Source organism: Plectropomus leopardus, chromosome 4, assembly GCF_008729295.1.
Source record: "Plectropomus leopardus isolate mb chromosome 4, YSFRI_Pleo_2.0, whole genome shotgun sequence".
Taxonomy (NCBI): domain Eukaryota; kingdom Metazoa; phylum Chordata; class Actinopteri; order Perciformes; family Serranidae; genus Plectropomus; species Plectropomus leopardus.
This window is the reverse complement of record NC_056466.1, coordinates 12626607-12648688: the sequence shown is the minus strand read 5'-3', so window position 1 is coordinate 12648688 and position 22082 is coordinate 12626607. Positions and strand designations below refer to the sequence as shown.

At 38.2% G+C, this 22082-nt stretch overlaps 1 protein-coding gene across 2 annotated transcripts; it reads left to right on the top strand.

Moving 5' to 3' along the window:
* Positions 1-464: 464 nt before the first annotated feature.
* Positions 465-17271, top strand: aimp1a (aminoacyl tRNA synthetase complex interacting multifunctional protein 1a). Of its 2 annotated transcripts, none has more exons than XM_042485604.1 (7): positions 465-531; positions 4237-4367; positions 5468-5581; positions 8416-8574; positions 11202-11407; positions 14336-14504; positions 16966-17271. In XM_042485604.1, coding segments are annotated over exons 1-7 (948 nt in total). In that variant the 5' UTR covers positions 465-529; the 3' UTR covers positions 17133-17271. The 2 variants fall into 2 exon arrangements, with proteins under 2 accessions (XP_042341538.1, XP_042341537.1); XM_042485603.1 differs by having other exon boundaries at positions 11199-11407.
* The last annotated feature ends 4811 nt before the right edge of the window (positions 17272-22082 follow it).

Genomic DNA, 22082 nt, shown 5'->3' with positions numbered 1-22082 from the left:
GTCTGGAAGGAGGGGGCGGGAACTCCGCTGCACGTCACCAAATGTTCACGCTTTATCTGACTACACCGATTCATACAGTTACTACACTGACTGCACTCGCACCAATCAAATGTTTAAAAATTCAGCCAGAATATCCAGACCCCTTTTTTAATCAGCTCAACTGCAGTTACAGCGTCAACGTTTCAAAACATATATATTTGTTTAACCACTTCAGTAATTTGTTCAGTTGAAGCCGAAAGAGAAATGTTATAGGAGTTGAATGAACATGTATGCATGAGGAGTTACTCATGGCATAATGATACATTTCATATTGTATATTCTACAACAATATAATTATTTGACATTAATTTAGTCACTGACTACACTGTGTGTAAAGACGCATATATTATCCCGCCCCCATCCTTCTGGACGATCCATTATAGCACAAAAGCATCCTAACTGCCAGTTAGCTGATGTAACGTTAGCAGGTCTAGCAGCTGTCCGGCCCCCTCCTCTCCCCGAAACGTGTTGGGGCTGCTGCTCAGAGTCTATGTAAGTTTCGAAACCCTTTGTGTTTTAATTTTAGTGCTATAACTATGTCATCGATAACGTGTAACCAACCGTCCGGCTATTTGGATTACCATTCCTAGCTGCATACGAGTTAACGTTAGCCTTAAAGCCAAGTTGATCTTTCTTTTCCCAGTTGAAGCTAACGTAACCTGTTCTGTGAGCTCAACCGGCTAATAGCTGATGGTTGATTTTTCTGTGTAACTAATGTTCAATGTACATTGTTGAGCAATCCGTCGTGAACAAAGCACAGTAGATCGTAATTTTGAAATAAGAAGAGTGTTATTTGATCGCTGCGATTTGTAAATAATTTAATGCTTTAGTTTGTCTTTTAATTTTTAGCATTCTAGGTAAATGATTAACTGTGTTGCAGCACACAGTCTTTTTCATTATCGATTAATCCCCCGAGTGTGTCGCAATATTGCCAATAATACCTGTGTATTTTGTGTTGTAAAGCATTCCAACCCCCCAGAAATTAATATGGTGGTATCAAACTGAACAAATAAAGGAAATCTTCACATTTTTGTAGCAGATAATAATAGAAGTTACTATATAAATGTTCAGTAATACTGAAAGCTGCAAGTCTGGAATGTGTACAAGTACCTGAATTATTATTATTATTTTAAATAATCAATATATTTCCCGTCCTTGATCTAATTCAGTCCTTTCAGCACTCTTCGAAATCCAGTACACGAGAAATTACTACCCCTCTAAACAAACTGAGGACCTGGAAACACAAAATATCACAATGGGCACTATGCAATGGTATGACATTTTTACAGTATGATTATGTCTCAGAAAATATTGTGGCTACAGTATTGCACATTAATTGTTGTTGTCGTTGCTGTTAGCAGTAACAATGACACTTAAAGGGAAAAAAAAACATTTTTCTTGGGGTTTCTTGGGGGTTAAAACAAAGGCTTTAATACTATTACTGAAATTTCAGACCTTTTTTTAAAAAAAAAAGGAAAGTATGTGTAAAAAGTCTCCCTACTGAAAATAACTCAAATAAAAGTGAGATTCTCCATCTGGTTGCAGTGTTTTTCAATACTGTAGATAGGCAAATGTACACGGTATGATAACCACCAAAATCGGTATACTGCTGCAACCTTAGTGCGTACTGAGGTTGCGAAATGATAATACTCTCAAAATATTTCATAAGTGCTGTTTCAAAGAACTGACATGTCAGCAGATAATGACGACAAGACATAGATGTAGACCTAAACATGAGATAATGTCACTATTTCTGCTTTGCCATACTGTCAGCTGTTCATTAGGCAGACGTAGACTGTATTTTTGTTTTATATTTTTGGCAGTTGTGGAATTAAGGTCATTTATTAATCAATTCTATTAAATATGATGTCAATATAGTTATAAAATAGTTGCCAATTTCTGCCCAGATATTCTTAGACACTGAATTATCTCAGTTATTAGTGTGTTTTTTGTTGTTGTTTTTCCCTCCTCCTAATTACTTGTACATCTATTTTTTCATGCACATTTCGAATAAACAATCAAATGGCAAGCAGGAGACAGAAGAGCACATATGTACCCTGAAAAGCAGTGACTACACCCAGTGCTGAAGACTACACATCAGGCATTAGAGGGACCTACACAGTTAAATGTGTAGGTCCCTCTAATGCCTTCAGGTGGTGCTGGCATACTGCTCTCTCTTTTCATTTATAATGGTCTGGTTTGCAGACAGGTGGGGAAGTATCCTCCAACAGTATATTTTTACTGTGGGAATGGAGCATGAAAAGAGGAAACACTTGTATCCTGGTGGGTCTGCTCTCACATCACCGCCATACCAGAAAAAGTCGGTGGTTAAATGTAATAAATTTGATTCAAACCACCTGTGTCATCTTTGTACAGCCATGCAGTTTGATCTTTGATAGTTTAATTTGAAAATGGATGTTGACAAAAGGTTAGCGTGGACTATTAAGAACTTTATGACCAAGCAAACCCGTCATGCCTATTTTTAGGAGATTGATAAGGCAGATGCCTTCTCCAGTTGAGCACCAGCTGTCCACTCTTAACTTGCTAAATTTATAAAGTTGCAAAGCAGGAGATGAATCAAAGATACTTTTATTTCCAGAAAGTGAAGAAAGGTAAATTAGGCATCCTGAAGGCTGCTGAAAGTCTACATCACTAACATTTAACACATTTGGCTATTTCCATTTGAAATCCGAAGCTGAAATGACCCCTTATTGTCTTTATGCTGTAGACCATACCTCAGCCCCCGGACCCATTTTCAGGGGTTATCCAAATGAGATCAGCTTTTTTGTGGCTCTTGTCATTACTCCACCACTGGTCCTGTTTAAATCAATTTAGTTTCTCAAAAAACAATGCTTTGATCCTTGATTTTATCAACTCCAGCTCTTTTGTGTTTCTAATTTCCTCATCCCCCAACATTTTGTTTTCATCTCAGGCCAGCTGTTGTTTTCCAGCGCCTCCCTGTAATATGTGTAAGAAGTTTTCTTCTCCATGCCTCAGCCTTGTAAAAATCCTTCTTTTCCTCTTTCCTCAAGAAGTAATTTGCCGAGCTCAACGTGATAAAGGAGCATTACCCCGAAACCAAACTGGTGTCCAGTTGTGTTTTGGTTGAGTGGCTCAGGGGTGACTGATTCCTTTTGATCCTAATCTCCTAAACTGAATGCAAACGATGCTGGTGTTAAGTGTGGTTTAAAGGATAAACTATCTGAATGTCACCTTTTACTTGCCACTTCTTAGCAAGTGCTATTATGAAAGACAGATAGGAATTCATCCAAGAAATTGGCTTGTTCAAGTTGATTTGGAACATGTCGAGGTTTTCATACACCGAAAAACTGCAGCAAACATTTAAATTTAATGAGTTTGGAGTCAAGACTTGCTGATTTATTGTCCCATTTTCATGAAAAGAATTACACGTTCTTCTGGTTATCCCTCGGCATGTCATATTGACGGGGGTCAGATTTTGTCACTTTGGGCTATCAGCCAAAATATATAAGTCATGAAAATCCTATTAGCACACCAAAGTTTAAACTCACTGAGACTGCACATGGAAAACACATCAGAATTGTCGGACATATTGCAATATGGCATGCGCAGTGTCTAGATTTTGCTTTAGGATTATAGAGCGTTTACTAATGAACCAGTTGAAGCACAGCCACAACATTACATTATGACATGTTTTACAAAATAGGGAATCCCTGTACAATGTAATGCAGTCCCATAGTGCAGACCTGCAACACATACAACCTTTGTCGAAATTGCAATGTTTCCTTTTTGTTGAGACTGACAGGAGTTGAGTTTACTCTGTGGTCATCCTGGAGGCTGTAGTTTGTGGTTGCGTTGTACTGGAATGCAAACCTTGTAACTCCAAACATGTATCCTTGTAGATGTTCAGCATAGTACTTTAAAATACCATCTCTTTTTGCATTGCGACCGTCACATGAGTAAACTTGAAATAACATGGACAAGGGTAACTTTAGAATTCATTTTGCTTATGAGCTTCAATGCATGAACCATTGCTTCTATTTAAAACATAAGGAAAGATACTCCCATCCATAAAACCCAGAAATATACTGCAGAATTGGCCCCCACAGATTATATTTCATCATATTGGAATATAATCAGTTCAGTATATTGCACATCCCTAATATCAAGCATTTGATGTGTGTTAAAATTGCTGAATGTCCTTTTTTTGTCTGTTAGGTTTTTAGCTCGCTCCTTATACAAGATGTCGGGACACAATCCTTTGTTGAGGCTGGAGCAGCGAGCAGCTGAGGCTGACCAGCTCATCGAATACTTGAAGCAACAAGTCCAGCTGCTAAAGGAGAAAGCCAGTAAGAGACATGTGCACACACAAGCCAGACACTCAAAAGCTTTTGTGTCGAACATTTTGTCATCTGGAACTGGCCGGTTGATTATGACACAGTTTCACAAAAAGTGCATTTAGGTTAATAGTACACTAATTTTGTCAATATTGGAATTTATAACTTCGATACAATATTTGACAGCATTTTTTTGATTAGACAGGGATAATTGACATTCATTTAAACGTCTTTAATAAAAGATCATTATAACAAGACTTTAACAACGACTTCTTTTCTTGTTTAGCAGTAGAGAACATCAGAATGACTGTAGTAAGCATTAAACGCAATTCAAACTTTTTTACATTGATAACAATATTCCTCTTGTAGTTGTTTCACTTGTTCAAAAGGCACAAGGATTGTGTGGTAAAATGTTCAAGAATTGTCATTCTTATGATAATTTCCCATGGTATCTTCGAGCTAGACTCATACACAAATGTATCCCATACACTTAAGGCATGACATTCACTTTTCCATTTACCCAGAATTACTTAATTTGTGAATAGCTGAAGACGAAACATGCCAGCTAAAGGTCCTTTGCGATCTGTTCAGGTTTCAGGATGTAAAAACAGCAGTCACAGCAGTTGCCCACTGCAAGAGGAGTAATTGACTGTTTATAAAAATTAAAATTAAAATTAAAAAAACTGTTCTATATATGTAGGTGTTTTTATTAGGTATATATCATGTTTTATTTTATCAGCCTTAATGAGTGAGCAGAAGTTAATATTTTTGTTGAAGTCATGTGAATCATAAAGCTTTACTTTTCTATGTACTTTAAATGCATTACCTGTACATTGTAAGAAATGTGAATTATTCCAAAGGAGTAAAAGTAGAGAGTGATTTACCATAATTTAAGACTCCTTGGGACTGTTATTAATTCCAAAAACAAGATTAATGGTCAATTTCATGGCTTTTTTAACTCCTAAGGAGGCACAGTATGGATTTTAATAGTCACCATACTTAACTCCATATTACTGTATATTTGTACGAGTTCAGCAGTTCTTAATATGTCCTGTGGGATAGTGAAATTTCATTCCAGTGCTGAGAGCTAACAGGAATTTGCCTCCTTGCAGTCATCCAGGCCAGTGTCAGAGAAGAGAAGAAGCTGATGGTGGAGAATGCCAAACTCAAGAACGACATTGAGGAACTAAAAAAACAGCTGCTGGAAAAAGAGAAGAAGAGGGGAGGTATGCTGCGTTTGGTTCCCAGCAAAGACTTCCATAGCAGATCAAATGTTTGTTTTTCTTGAAAAAGACCTTGATGTTGATATCTTTTCTATCTAGTTACAGAAGTGGTTGTTCGTGCCCGGCTTAGGAACATTTGATGTCAGTTGTTGCTCATTATTGCATTGTTTGGTTTGTGCTATCAATGATAACATCTTGTGCGTTCTCGCCTCAGCCCATTATAACCAAATCTTTTCTTTCTTTTTTTTTTTTTTGATTTTATTATAAGCAGCCATAGTGGTTCAAGATTCCCCATTAGAGTGATGGGGACAACATGTCTGTCAGCTATTGTGCGTCTGACATACGTTGACATTCAAGGGCAAACTGCTCAGATCATTAACACACATTTAATGTTTTCCAGAAAGACGCTCCAGGAATAAAAGGGGGACTGGAAGAAATAAGCAATTTAACCTTATTCAAAAAGACTCAATATGTTAGTGTTGGAACGTAGAAGGAATGCGTTCCAATACACCCGAGACCTTTTTTCCACATATTGTATCTAATTGTGATGTTTATTTTTGAGGGTTTCTTTTCAATGGCTTTAAGGTGGCATAAAATAGCTTAATCAAAACATGGATAAATATGAACCTTTTGAAAGGAATTTTAGTCGGCTTTGCTGATTTGTTTTTGAGGGGAGGAAAACAAACTATTGAACCCAAATACAAAAGTGCCTTGAGAAAAACAACAGTTCTGCAGGCAATTGAAGTTCAGTGTCAGATTTGCTTCAATGCCATTTTAAAGATGAAAAGGAGTTAAGACAAGTATGGCTCAAAACCACAGAGCTTATAGATGCAATCATTTTTTGGGTCTACTTTGGTTGCCATAATATCTTTACACATCTGGCATACATGGAGCAACAAAGATTTTGATTTGTGTTTCTGGTGATGTGACAAATTTATGTTCAATATTCACATTAAGCTCTTTAATTTTGGTCTTCAACAACTCCCAATTGAAATATCTGGCTCCTTAGCAGCTAAATTTTTAATTGTATTCACTAGCAAGTCATTAGGCCATGGTCAGAAAACTTGACTGGTACTGATGAGTGATAATTCTCAGTGGGTTCTACCCAATGACTAGAAAAATGTTGGCATTGTACACTTCTGCAAACCACTGATGCATTACATTTGCACTTTATTACGTAGCAAACATGTTAACATGTGGTTAGATTTAGACACAAAAACCACTTGGTTATGGTTAGGAAAAGATCATGTTTTGGTTTAAATTACCTGGTGTGGGGGGCACAAACCCAGCAGGAAATGCAGCAATTTTGTGATAAAAAAAAAAAAAACAATTGCTTTTTGTGGCACTATTCCTGCTGGAAAAACAGTGACTCGTCCCTAAAAACATGCACCGTTGGGGCCAAAAAAACAACTGGAAACACATCAATGAATCACTAAATCATGACCTTTTTTTTGTTTTGATTTTTGTCTTGAACAGAGGTCTGCAGCTTGGCAGGCATTCTGCCAAGGTGACATGCTGCACCATCCCCTCCACCGCCCAATGATAAAGTCAGGTCAAATTCTACGAACGTTTATTAGTGCAGTTTTAATTTAAATTATAGCCAAAATCCCACTGTTTCCAATACATGCATGAAATGTACATAAAATAAAATACATACAACCATTTCATTTGAGAATTCAGTACAACCACATACCCACACTGTAGGTACAGCACAGAATGTGATATTGGTAAATGGTGTTTAAAATGCTGGTTCAAAATGTCAAAAACCTTAAGAGTTAACATAAAGGGACTGTCAAGAGTTTAACAGGTTGTTGACCGTAATTCCATGGTGAATGGGAAAGGTCCTGAGCTCGGGTCCTAACATAGAATTAAGGTAATTAAAAGCATTATGGCCACAGTGGTGTGCCTGCAGACCAATGTTAGTCAGACACAGGCACTAGATTTTGGAGGAATTCAAACATCAGGCGCCTCAAATAAGGGGTTATTTTTTTCTGGAGAGTTATTGTAGGACATTGTTCCGTACTTTATGGCTCCATTTCCTTGTTTCCATCAACTTGGACACTGTGTCATTTTCCCATCTAAACTGTTTGCATCAGGAGAGCAGTCCTCCCTCTGGGTGTGTAAATAAAGCTCCCTCTGTGTCATTTCATTGTACAATGTTGATGCAACCTCTGTGCGTGAAAAGGGGTAACTGCAAAGTTGTGTACTTTGTGGAATTGTAATGTAAATGATCTCTTTCACGACAGTGCTGCTGTGCTCATGTCTTTCTAGACTTCCACACGACATTTTGAAAACAACGTGAGATACTCAATGTTCCTCTTCAGGCATTGATTAAACCCCTAAAAAGTCATTTCTGCTCAAAAACATATTTTTTTTCCATGAAAAACATTCCTCCATGCCTTAAAATAGCTTAGATGTAACTCTACACCTTTTCTGCCTTCAGCATTCAAGGATCTATGAAGATGCGAACCAGCCACGCCCACTTAGGTGCTCATCTGCAGCTTGAGCACATTTGCTCACCTTTAGCTCTGCTCAAGCACACATCAAGCACATGAACCTTTGCCTTAAGACAGTAATAGATAACATGAACCTCAGGTTTGAATCTGTGTTTTTGAGACATTGGTACACTTTGTGTCCAAAGAATAAATGCTCATCCATGACATTAAGGACTTGTTTTACTCATGATATGTTTTGTAGGGTATAGAAAACACCGTATGAACATGCGAACAAGGTTAAATACTTTCCACAGATTTTTACTGACTGGAGGGGGTGTATTACAATAGAAACTATTTAATAATTAATTTTTATTGACCTTTTGCCTGTGTTCCTTTCTCTAGTGCTTGATGTGGCCATGCCATTGGCTGACAATGGTGTCGAGTGCATCTCTAAGCCCTCTGCTCCAAAACCCTCTGGACCAGCACCCTCTGCCTCCCCTGCTGCTGTCCAGAGCCCTCCTCCCAAAGATGAGGGGAAAAAGAAGAAGCCAGAGAAAAAAGGTAACAGCTGTATGAGAAAAAGTATGGCATATTGCAAGAATTTAATAAGAAATCCTTTGAACTTTTCACATCACAGTAAAATAAAATGAAACCCCTTATGTGATATAGCAACATTTGTGACATGTATTGAATTTTCAGTTTGTTAGTGGTAAGAACCTTATTAAAGCTATAAAAGTGACCTGTCACAACTGCAGGATATTTTCGGCCTTCATCAACAGTATTATTGTTTTTTGAAACTTAAGGTCTTGCTTAAGATCCTGTCTTTCTATCAACAGTTGGACAGATCCAGCACTCTGGTCTCCAGAAGTCAATTGATCTTCTCCAAACACATTTTTCCACTTGAATATTTAATATCAGGTGATAATGGATGTAAGGCAGCAATATCGGCCTCTTAATGGATCCAAGATCTCTGTGCCTCAGTAGGGAGACGTTTAGTGAGGCTTCATTTGTTGTGGTGTATTATGATTTATACGTTACATTTGTAAAGAGGCGTGCTTGTCTAATGTCACCAGTAATTGAATCCCATTTGAGAATGATTTAATGTTTTGTGGATGTACGCCATTCTATGACCCCATCATAAAACTTGGGTATCACTATGTGTCAAATATAATGGTGCTAAACTTACAAAACGAGAAAATCCTTGCCACAGACTTTCAATCAATTTTCAGCATCTTTTTCAGCAAAAAGCTGTCTGGAATAATTAGAACAGCTGTCAGGGATGGAGAATGATTAGCAGTGGATGTGTTTCTGAGGTTATGGTTTAGAAAGAGAAAGAAACAAACTTTTAAAGGGACCTTTCATGCTTTTACCATTTCCTTATATATATATATAAGTAATCCCCGTGAGTAAAACCTCAGTCTTCACACATTTCTGAATATGTTTCTAACATTTTTTTTATTACTTTCAAGACAAGTTGACCTCCGTTTGAGACGAATTTCTTTATATTGTCATCTGCTCTGGGGCATGCTACTGCTACCGAACATTACATAGTCTACTCTAGGCTTGGGCAGTATTACGGTATTAACGGTATACCAGGGCAGTTAGAAATCCAGATGGTATGATTTCCAATATTGTCAAAAATACAGATGCTCCTTTTTCTATTAAATTCATTCTGAGAGGCAGCATTCAGAATGTATTATATGTACTGCAATAGTGCACATTACAAGAGGTCAGTCTCTACTAGTGCAACAGACACCACTGCAAGTGGTGGGGATAACATTAAAGGACAGTAAACAACTATCTAGTGATGGCAGAGAGATACCGCAGGGGAAATGGCATACTTCCATATCTAACTCTTTTGTTAGGCAGCACCACACACAAATATGGTCATATACCACATACCCCAGTATATTTTTAGGAAGGTATGAAAAAAATATTAAGATAGGGAAGACCCAGAAACGCTGATCAATCTGAGCAGATCTGCTTTTTCAGAAGGGGGGCTTAAAGAGACAGGCCTTATAACAAAAGGTGGGTGAATACAGGTGGTCCACCACAGACAGCATGAGGAAATAAAGTTTTTTGCTTTTTTTTTTACATTAAATCATGTAAATATGTTCAAATGGAAACCCAAAATATGACTACAAACTTGAAAATAAACACAATAGGTTCCCTTTAGGACATTGCCAAAGTCATTGCTGTGTCTGGCATTTCTTACATCCAGATGTTAGGGAGATGTTAATGAGAGTTACTTACTCCCCTTTACAAGGTGTTGTATATGTTAAATGCTCTATTACTTCAGGCATTAATGTAACTGCGTTCTCACCTCATCCAAACCGTCATCACTTATTAGTCCACAAACTCATGTGTGACATTAGCGTTGTCCCTGATAATGTTGCATGGCACACTGTCATGAGAGCAGAGCATTGATTACACAAAGGAGAAATGTTCAGTATCAAAGGCAGGGGTATTCATATTCACCAGAGCTGGTGTGGGCTCAGATGAATGATTAAAGACTGCATGATCATTTAAACAGTGCAACCCACTGGAATGAATTTGTAAGCAAAGCAGGCGATTGAAAGGTACTCTGTCTCTCCGGGGAAAGCATCTGCTATTCTGCTAGGTCATTGGATCATGAAGCATTCAGCCAAAAGTGGGTGTTGGTATTGTCATTTGGTAAAGGCATGCGCCCAACATTTCTGGGAATAGGTGAAAAAGTAATAGTCTCTTCTCTAATTTTTATTTACCCATGGATCACTTGAAATGCCCCTGCATGAAACCCTGAGGCCTGTCATGGGTGAGCTTTGTTTTCATTTATGGGAGGAAATTAAATCAGATTCCAGACAGATGCCAAGTATTGTTTCAACTATGATTTTCATTTTTATAATTTCCCCTGGAACAATACCAGTTGGCTGAAATTATCTCAGTACTTTTAGATAGACATTTCCGAAAAATATCATGCACATTTAGAAATAATAGCATGAAAACTCTCACATATGCCTCTCTTCAGCAAACCTTCCCTTAACACATGATGGATTGCTACTGTCTGACTTTCTGTTCTTAAAGTGCACCCGGCCAAACCTCCACATTGTTATACCAAACTTGCATTGAAAGAGCACAAATGAATTGCCAAAACTACTAAAATTCAATGTGAAGTGTGTAGTAACAGTGTTTGCCTTTTATGTCAGGAGGGGAGAAAGCAGAGAAGAAGCAGGCGGCCCCCAGCCAAGAGGATGCCAAGGTGGACGTGTCTCGTCTGGACTTGCGTGTTGGACGTATAATCACAGCTGAAAAGCACCCAGATGCCGACAGTCTGTACGTGGAGCAGGTCGATGTGGGAGAGGCTTCTCCAAGGACAGTGGTCAGTGGGCTGGTCAAGCACATACCTCTGGACCAGGTACAGTCCAACTCTTCTGCACCTTATTTGCTATATTATTATATATAGTTAGCTGAAACAAAAAAGGCCCTTTAGTCTGGCAACGGAGTGCAATTTGCAGAGCGGGATTAAGAAATTTCTGGCATATTATGTGATAAAAGTTGTGGTTAAGCGAAATCAGTGATTTCTTTCTAAACACAGTTTACATGTTAGAAAAGACTTGCTGAAAATGTGAAAAGCCTGGGAACTGTGACATGCTTTTTCACAATTTATGTCTGCAGGATTTTTGGGGTGGGCCTGAAATCATAGTTGGATTACACACTGGAGCCATCCTTAGTATAGATCCTCTCCTAGTATATGAAAACTGAAATGTCGTTTTCACTGCCCTGTGTGTGTGTGAGTGGCAAGTTCGCTACGTTCCATAAACTCTCTTAGCTCTTTCAGTCTAATAAATACGTAAGTAAACAACTCTATAAAATGCAACAATTATTTAAACACAATTAGAATAGCCTTCACTAATGTAATTTTCAATATTTCAGCTGTAATCAGCTACCGACCCACAGGCAGTTACTCCTCACTGCTGTGGGTGTGTTATGTGCTAACATTAGGCGCTGTTAGCTGCTGAATTCTGTCTCCGTGGGGCAGCACTCAGTCTTTAGCTTGTGTGTGTGTGCAGTGCTCCCATAGACTGTGTGCTACTGGGGTAACTGCTAACAAGAGTCTTTTGCTTTGTAGCGGCTTTTTGTTCAGATTAGCTCCCTTAGTGGACAAACCTGCAGTGTCTCAGAGCAGAGAATACTGGTTCTTTTTTCATGATTTTGAAACTTATTTTTATATGCTTGGCGATTTAATCATTCGGATTTAGCTGAGTCGTTAATAACACATACTTATGTGGTGTGGAAAACTCAAAACACACATTTATTTTTGCCCTATCCAGAACAGAAGTTTGGTCAGAGAACTTTGTCATATGATGATTTGGCCACCTCACAAGAATCCAGATTATATACAAGGATTTACACACATTCAGTGATTTACTTGCTTATTAGGTGGCAAATAAAAAGGTCTGTCAATGCCAGCTAACAACACTGTCTGCTTATAAGTGAGGAAAATGCAGACTTCAGTACAAATTAGATTTTCGTATTAGCTTTATGAATCCCTGCTGAGACTCTATTTGAGACGTATTTTTATTACACACAGGCAGTGCTGTATGTATACATTAAAGGCTCATTAGGGCCATAATAAGGATTTATTAGTCTGTTTAAAGTGAGTTCTTATGTAAACTCTGTCCTGATGGTTCTATTCAGAAACTCTTGGTGGTTGGTGATACAGGATCTCTGTCAAAAATTGGTGTTTATTTTGCTTTCATGTTAAGATTTGCTTCTGGGGCAAACTCATTTGTGCACTAGTTATTTTTGTGGTCATCAGTATTTTGTTTTACTTTGTCTCTTAATATTTCTAGACCAGGGGGCCTTTGTGCATTACACTTCTGCATTGTACTGTACATAGAGAGTGTTTATTATTTAAAAGGAACCATATGCTTGTGATCATGCATATCAAAGCCTGTCCGACTTTGTCAAGAAAAAGCCATTGTATCTGAGGAACAACACTTCGAATTGGAACAGTTTTTCCGTTGCACACAGACAAATATTAGACATCAGCATTTTTAACTGGTCCACACTCTGGTGGAAAGGGTATTTTGTGGCACAGTCTTACATGCTTTCTGACTGGCCGCAGTTAAAACGCCAAGCTAATGTCATCAGTCCATTGCCCACAGTTCTTACTTTATTCTCTTGTTAAATGTCGTATTTGTATGAGCCATTATCTGTTTCTTTTAAGCAAGCAGGAGTGATGAAATATCTGAGGAAATGCATTGTGGGTTGTATGGCAGCACTCTTGAGTGTTTGTTATACTAGGATAAATAATGGGTTGTTATACAAGTCCAACATGAGTCTGAGACAGTGTAATCATAAAATAATTTAGTGTCCACAGTGCACATGACATGTCAAACATTCAGTAAGTAAATACTGAAAACTACCAAAATCTGTCAAAGCAACATGAGTGATTTTAGATTTATGTCGCAATTTCTAAAAGGATGGTCCATTAAAAAAAAAAGGTACGATGATTTTCCAAGATCTGGTATACATCATCTCACAGAATGCTGGATTTTCTCTGTCTTGCAACTTTTGGCAGAAATTGCCTCTGGTCTTCTTTTAAATTTTGGCAAGCCGCAGAAGTCTCTAGACTCAATTCTAAAGTTTTCCTGTTTGCTCCCTTTGGGTTTATGAAATGGGGCAAACAAACCATAAACCTTGGACAGTCTCATTTTAAATGAAGAAATTAGAATAGTCATTTATCGTTTATATTGTATTGTGAAATTAGACCACATCAGTTGAAGGTGTTTTTTTACTTAAGTAAATTTGATATAATTTGTTTCTATGCCTCTGCGCCAGTGACAGGCGTGACAGGAGGAATCATGTTTTCGAGTTGTCTGTCTGTCCTATTTTTTTGGAAAGTCTCACAAGATCACCATGAGAGAATTCCCTCAAATTTGGCACAAATGTTCACATGCGGTCAAGGATGAACTGATTCAAATTTGTTGGTTTGCTGCAACTAATTGTTATTTTCACTATCACTATAGGCAATCATTTACTAATTACAACAAAATTCCAAACAAATGTCTAATAGGATAAAAGGATGAAGTGATTTTTTTATCCAAAAGGATTAAATATAAATTACACATTACATACGTAATTAGTAGCTTTGGCAGCAACATCCATCTTTGAAGCATTGTCTACTGTCATGGCTTCATATGAGTCTGGGCATGGATGTAAACTGCAACTTGACTGGTTGGTGGAGGCATACAACCGCAAGGCAGTGATTCAAGTTCTCCTCTATTGTCGAGGGCAAATGGGCTGTAAAAATGTTTTTAATCTTGTGTCCCCTGTACAGATGCAAAACCGCATGGCAGTCCTGCTGTGTAACCTGAAGCCAGCCAAGATGAGAGGAGTCGTGTCCCAGGCAATGGTCATGTGCGCCAGCTCACCAGACAAAGTTGAAATCCTCGATCCCCCAAGTGGAGCAGTACCAGGGGACAGACTTACTTTCCAGGGCTTCCCAGGTACCATCACCAAATCACTGTATTCTCAGAAATGAATTAATCACCAGCAAAAAGCTTAAGTATTATAATCATATCCAACCATACAGACACTGACTGACTAATTGATTGTCATGGAATAAAGCCCACTGAAAGAATTTCCCAGCATAGTGTCCACAGACGCCTCTGACTTAAGGTAATGAAGGGTGGCATTCAACCTTCTCACTGCCAGAAACAACACCAATTATGATGCGTTCTCAGACCCCACTGAGAGCTCTCATTAGAGGACTCCTCAGTTCTGTTTGGTGGTGGCTAAATGGCCTGTGACTGCTGATTTGACAGACTAATCAACGCTCATTTCTAGGAATGTAACCAACTTTTTTTTTTTAAATAGTCAGTTGTAAAGATAAGTGTGCTAACTGTCTTGCTAAGCTCGACTAATGTAATTGAGTTTTGGGGAAAAAAAACGTGAACTCTGTTATCTATTAATTTGCACATCAACTAGACCATATAAGGTTCAAGGTCTCTCCCTTGAAGTATTTCAAACACAACCTCTAATGAATGCGGCCTAAAATCAAAGACTGCCACCAGCAAGCCAGTGTGGTTGTGATTTATGTCTTTCTTTTTCTTGCTGTGCATTACAATACCCATACTGCCATACTATATAGTATGCATGAAAAACACCAGAGGCAAACAGATGACAGCCGATTGACAGCTGATTGACAGCTGTCAGAAGCTGCAGTGATGGATGACAACACATTACAGTGGCTGAAGCCTCAAATAGTAGGCTAATAAAATTTTATTATATATTAATTGTTTAATTGAACAAAATAATCATAAAGATTAGATTCAAAGAAAAAAATAACAACAGTGATAGAGAAATGCATATCTAGACCAATTTTAGTGATTTAAAATGTTTGAATTCATAATGTATGCAGTTATAACTAAGGGTTAAACCACATACATTGCAAAGTAACAACAGAGGAGCTTTCAGGGTTGATTTTCGTTTCTGATGAGCTCCATGTTTTCTTTGATCTCCATGGTAACATGTATGAGAGAAGTAGGGTCAAAGTTCAGAGCGCAGTGTTATGAAGAAGTAATATGTAACAATACAGACTATCTAAGAGCAGCCCTAGCACCTACTAAAAGTAAAGAGAATTAGCGTGCAGTTCGGAACCTTAACGCACCCTTAGACTTAGTTAGCAAACCTGGATATTGGTGGTTAGAGGATTATCAGTCTTGTCATTCTCATATTCTTTTGAAAACCAAATTGGGAATTCCCATTGAACAAAAAGTGAAGAGGAGGATATGATGAAGTTGGATCTGTGGGCCAAGAACCCACAGCCCAGCCCAGCTGCATCAGCCAAGGCTTTTTGTCTCTGCAGTACACATGTCCCAGCCACTCCAAAAGCTGTTTGATTCATAAGGGATGTCTTCAGCCAGAATCATCTTTATGGATCCTTCATTAAAAAGAGACATATTTAAACCATCCTCTAAAAACATGGTTCACCAGAGAACAGAAGGCATGGAGGATAGCGCAAAGACGGGACTGGTTGTTTTTTTTGTCGTAGGCCTCACTTCTTGTCTGTCTGATACTGCTGCTTTCTGAAGTACATATAATGGAAAATAAGAGGTGAAGAGGTGACTTTTTTTTCCAACTTTCCCTCTTTTCTCCCACCAAAGTGCCATAGTGCAGATTCAATTACAGCCACTCCACTTCTGGTGTGAGTACATGGTTGTAATTGCCCACATTTCCCCAACTAATGGGGCCCAGTACTTCTGCTTGAACTTAAGAATGTGCTCAAGTTGCTCATCAAAACCTCTTTCACGCTTCTGATCAAAACTGATTGTTGCCACTCTTGGGTCGTAAAAGCGGCTGAAATGGCAGCATTGGGAAATGAAACACATTTGTGTCCTCATACCCTGAGATGGTTGTTGTAAAGAGGAAAAAGTTGACACCAGACAGAAGCCAGCTAGTGACGGCTATGATTATTTCACAAATGCCGCGCAGCATCAAAAAAAAAGGCGTAGGAAATGAGAACCTCACTTAATTGTTTTCCGTGGATGCATATTTTGATTCTGAGAAGTTGGCTTTAGATGTTTTGAATTATGGCAAAGAACAAATGGCAGTTTTAAAAAGCTCTTAACAGAACATGATAGAAAGTTGAAATATTCACAATTCATGTGGGAGAAATAAAATCGGAATCAGCGTTATGAATCATCGTCATTTGATCACAATTTGTATTGGCTTCAGTTTATAACAGACCATATCGTGTATTCGATGAAAAACCCATGAAGGAAAGTTAAATCTGTCAAAATTTTGCTTGAGTATATTAAAACAGAGCTTCAGGAGGTTATGCAAGGACAAGACAGATCACAAAAACTTCATAAAACATCAGCCCTGAATCCATAAATCGTGCATGTGTGATGGAGGAGCAGAGAACTGAGGAGTTTCTAACGCATCAAACTGACTTCTTGATCACAGGTGAGCCAGACAAAGAGCTGAACCCCAAGAAGAAGGTGTGGGAGCAGGTCCAGCCAGATCTACGCACAGACGACCAGTGTGTTGCAACCTACAAGGGAGCTGCCTTTGAAGTCGCCGGCAAGGGAGTGTGCAAAGCCCAAACCATGAGCAACAGTGGAATCAAATAAAATAACAGAGCTGCTTGAAATAGCGCAGTGTTTACTTGGCAATCATCTGCAGTGACGCCGATGATGGTGTTGAGAAACAGAAGGGTGATGAATGGAAGTAAATGCTTTGAAGACGTTCAATAAAGGGATTTGAAAATAATACTTTTAAAGTGTTTCCTAAGAGTCTGTCTTATGGCAATCCGTTTTTAACCTCTTAAATATAAACAGTCATGCTCTATAAAGTGAAATTGATCAATACAATTGAGTTTCTGCTTTAATTCATCAGTGTTTCCCTGGAGGCACTTGAGCTTGATTGCGCTTTGATTTTGAGGTTATAACTCTAAAGGACATACAGTACCGGACTTGAGAGAGCATCGTTGGTTTCCACTTCATCTAGTCTTAGGCATTTTAATGAGCAGGACATGAAATAGGGATGTGATTCTACAAAGCCCAAGAAAAACAGATCAGGTTCTCATGCTCTTTTCAGGGGCTATTTAAGATGGTACTCAGTCCCAGCTCTCACTGTCAGTGTCTCAATCTGGGCTCTGTGATGCCAGTTCCATGTGCTTTGTTTTATTGTCCCCTTGAAAGAAAAAGTCTACCCACCTCCGGAAGTATCGGACTACGCAGAAGAAACAGACAGAGAGCTGTGCACCAGAGCCTCTAATGTTACATCAACAGTAATTAAGGCCATCCACTCGACAAAAACATCTGTCATGGGTCAAAACCAACCATCCTGCAGAACTTGTGCTTACTGTTGGAGTGCTATTATTCAGTATATTTGGTGTATTCTATCTTTCTTAAATCTCTTGAAAGCCAGTCACCTATGCAAAGATAAATACTCCACAAGTAGACCACAGATAGAGAGAATGTAAATTATATTAATAAGTTGTTTTTTTTTTATCTCTAATATTTAGCACCAAAAGCAGAACTGAGTAAACCCATATTGCTGATTTACCTTTGGCGTCTGCCCCTTACCCCTATACACATGCAATGAAGTCCAAACTTCTCTTAGCTTCTCTTGCAAAAATAAAAGCCGTTTTTAAATGACTTAATCTGTCATCAGGACCCCTGTACACCTCAAGTGAAAAAAAAAAAGTTATTTAGATCCTCACTGAGGAGAACCTCTCATTTTGGTTTAGATGACATATAGACAGCTCAAGCAAGTGACCTCCGCTGAAGCGTATTCTCACCTAAACCACAGAGTTCTTCTTGGGTTTTCTCTGACCACAAGAAGTGTTGCAAACTGAGAGAAACTCACCCCAGGATATTTTGACTCAGACGTCTGGAGACCACACGTTTCCTAATTGAATTTTCAGCTGTAACTAGTGAACACTGTGTGAAGCAGTCACCTATTCGTCCTAACAGAATATCTGCTCACATGTCTGTCTGTAGAGAGAGGTGAGATCGCAGAACTGAAACTTCTCCTGTGTGCCAAGTGGATAGGAGAACTACGGTAGCCAGCACAAAAAATACAATTGGCCAGTGTTTGGTTTGTCCACTCTGAGCTACTGTAGAAACAACATGACAGACTTCATGGTCAAGGACCCACTCTGTATGTAGATGTAAACAGTTCATTTTAAGGTGAAGAAAACACAAGGATTTCTATTTTCAGGTTATTATAAACCACTTAAAAACTAATTAAGAAGTTGTATTCTATTTCTGCCAAAAGATGCCTCTGAATCTTACACACTGGACCTTTAAATAAAGATTTGATTGCAGGACTTTGCAAACTTGAAACAGTATTTCCACAGTTTGTTACTATTTTTAATAAGTAAAACTATCTGAGACCTTCTTTCACCTCTAGTTGCCAAAAGCGAAAGCAGAGAAGACCTGTAGGTGTTGGTGCTTTATTATTTCAACCTTTCCCTTTATCCTCCAGGTCATGTCCACAACATGGCCCCTGAGCAAATAATATCTCTAGCAGGCCTTCATGGAGGTGGACATATATAAATGTAACACCTTCAGACATGAGTGAATATGAACAAAAGGAAAAAGAATTTTGGAAAAACCCAAACAACCCTTGATGTGATGGAGCTTAACAGACCCATCTGAAAACAGGATTTGGTGTTTTGGTAACTATGACTAATAGGCAAATTTAATTTTATGTTTCTCTAAACGTCGGGTTCAAAGTTTCACAAAGAGTGTCCCAACAGCCAGAACTTCAAGAAACAGCAGAGGCCATGAGGAATATATTTCTCATTTCTGGAGCCAAGCAGTCAGTTTGCGGCAAGGCGTGAAATTTAAACTATGACAGGTCTTTATGAAGGAATGCAAACCTCTGGGATAAAAGTCATGATTCATTTTGGACAGCATGATTTGCATTTCAATATTGCAAGATCTGATTTGGTGTGAATCAAGACATCGTGTGTTTCTTGATTACTTCAAGACCATTTGGATGTGTGTAGGGGTCCTGTCAAATTGATAAATGTGTTATTGTTTTTTTTTGTTTGTTTTTTTTTTTTTTTTTTACATTTTCCCCAACCTTGTTTTCAGAAATGATGTATTAGCTGTGTTTGTTGTGTAGCAATAAAAATCCCCCCCAAGCAGAATGACTTGAATCGTTGGATCAACACTGGCCGCATGTCTTCAAGATATGCAACAGTGTAATGAAGACGCAGTCCTCGTGTAAATATATTTTAGTGTTATACAGTAGCTGTTTACTGTAACAAAAATCTTTTTTTCCTCTTTGAATGCTTTGTGTGCCATTAATAACAAGTAACACGTTTACATTTCTCTCAACAAATACATTTCAGACTGGCACAATGTGTAATTTATGATTATTAAGAGAGCAAAGGAAGAATGCATTATTCTATATGTGGCTGATTTTGCTTAGATGCAGGAACATGTGGAAGAGCCCAGCTTAACCATCATTTGTTTATCATTTACTTAGTGATGTTTAATGGCTATAACAGCAAGCCAAACCAAGCTTTTCATTTTTTACCATGTACATTGGCAGGACTTTCTATTTTGTCTACATCTACGATTAATAATGATGTCATGAGTATTGTTTTTTCCAAATCCTAATAAATATCTTGCAAGCCAAGGTTATAGCTTTAATCATTTTTCTATCCTGAAATCAAAATTCCAATACTTATTTTTCAAAGTGCATTTCAATCCATTATTATATTTTTGAGGGGCCGCTTTGGGGCTGAGGAGCTCCAATGCTGACAGCAGCCCTGTGGCTAGAACAAAATTTTGGCATTGTATGTTTCTGCAAACCATGAATGTTACATTTGCATGCTTCATAAATATCATATTAACACTTCTAAAGTGATGTAATACTGTATATAAGGTGACTTTGTCATTGTCACATAGGGCAAGACACATGCCAAGCCTTACACCACTGCAGACCACCGTTCAAGACCAACAAACAACTAAACCAGTTTTAACAAGTCATTGCTGTCTTTCCAGCAGATTTTTAGGCTCCAAATGTGGGTATTTTGTAGCAACCTATACATGTTTTCCCAAATGCTTTTTAGGCACCAAACATGGGTGTTTTCTTGCAAACTGTCAGTATTTTTCAGCAGCTTTTTAGGCTCTAAATATGGTTGTCTGGTAGTGACCTGTCAGTGTGTTTCAAGTGTTTTTTTAGGGTGTTTTCCACAAGCAGTCTTTTTCACATTGCAGTCATTTCTTTTTCTCTTATATAAAAATATGGATTACTAGAATAAGTGATTAAACTCTGCATTTTACTATTTGTGATAGAGCTGAGTGAGAGCACATGGCAGAGATGGAGCCTTCTGTGCGGCTTAACCTTCTGGTGATCTCTCTGTACTGACTGTTTCCTGTTGAGATTTGTGTCTGTAGAGTGTTTATTCAGAAAGATGCTGTTCATAAATGAAAACATTTGCAAGTAAATGTTCCTGTGATAGACAGTTTGACATAATATCCTCAAAGTCCTTCCACACTCCTTAATGGTCTAGGTGGTTATTACATAATGGAAAATCTGTTAAATGTGATGTGTTCAGAATTTGGATCAGATCATCAATAAACAAACAGCCAACAAATTAAAATAATCAACAACTCTGTTTCACTAATAGCAGTAGGTGGGCAGAAACATGTTTTGGGTGGAAAATACTGTCAAGAGTGCTGCGGGAAAGACAAACCTCCATGGACATATGTTGGCTGTAGTTGAAAGAGCAGATCTTGCATGCTGCTCTGTGTGTGGTTTCACGCTTCGCCAGTGTTCACAATGAACAAAATTATCTAAGCTTTCCTTTCAACTAGAGGAAATCTATTATCCATATTATGGACCCTTTTTATTATTTATTTTAAAGTGCCGCTCACATTCACGCCAACATTTCTGTGTCTTCTCCGAGTGAAGTCAGTATTTTGATAGAAATCTGAAGAGCCAATTTAATTTCAGCTGGTAGCATTGGTGAACAGACTCCTGCTTACTGTCTTCACTTGTTGCCTAATGGCTCTGACTTTCTGTCATAGGACCTCAATCCCTCAGGCAACAATAAGACAACCACAGGAATAACAGAATATATACATTCCTGGGCAGCAGCTCAGACTAATATAATACTTAATTCCAAAGGAAACAGCTGTAGGCTGTCCTCGGTCTGTGTCATGTTGTCTGACAGATTCAACTTGAAGCAGGATATCCATTTATAAAAACACAGTGAACCGATAAAAAGCAAGAGGGAAAATTTAGTGGTAAAACAGATTACTGCAAAAGAACATAATGCCTTAAAATCACGTTGTATGAAAATACAGTCGTCATCCAAAAAGTGTAATTAAAAAAAGTAATAGCAAAAACATGCAAAAAATGTGCTGTACATGCAGCACATTCAGTGCTCTAGGCAAGGGAAAACTTTCATGATCAAATAAATATGTGAGAGACATTTAGTATAGTGAAATACTGTATTTGTGAATCATAATTGAACAATTTTTAATCATGAGTTGTTTTATAGTTTCAATGTAAAATACTTAATAAGTGCCAAAGACAGTCCCAGCCTGCTTCCA

Bases quoted from the DNA above. Each gene is read 5' to 3' on its own strand.
- aimp1a (XM_042485603.1), top strand. The intron at 11,408-14,335 runs GTACAGTCCAAC...TCCCCTGTACAG, and splicing joins AGCACATACCTCTGGACCAG to ATGCAAAACCGCATGGCAGT. The intron at 14,505-16,965 runs GTACCATCACCA...TCTTGATCACAG, and splicing joins TACTTTCCAGGGCTTCCCAG to GTGAGCCAGACAAAGAGCTG.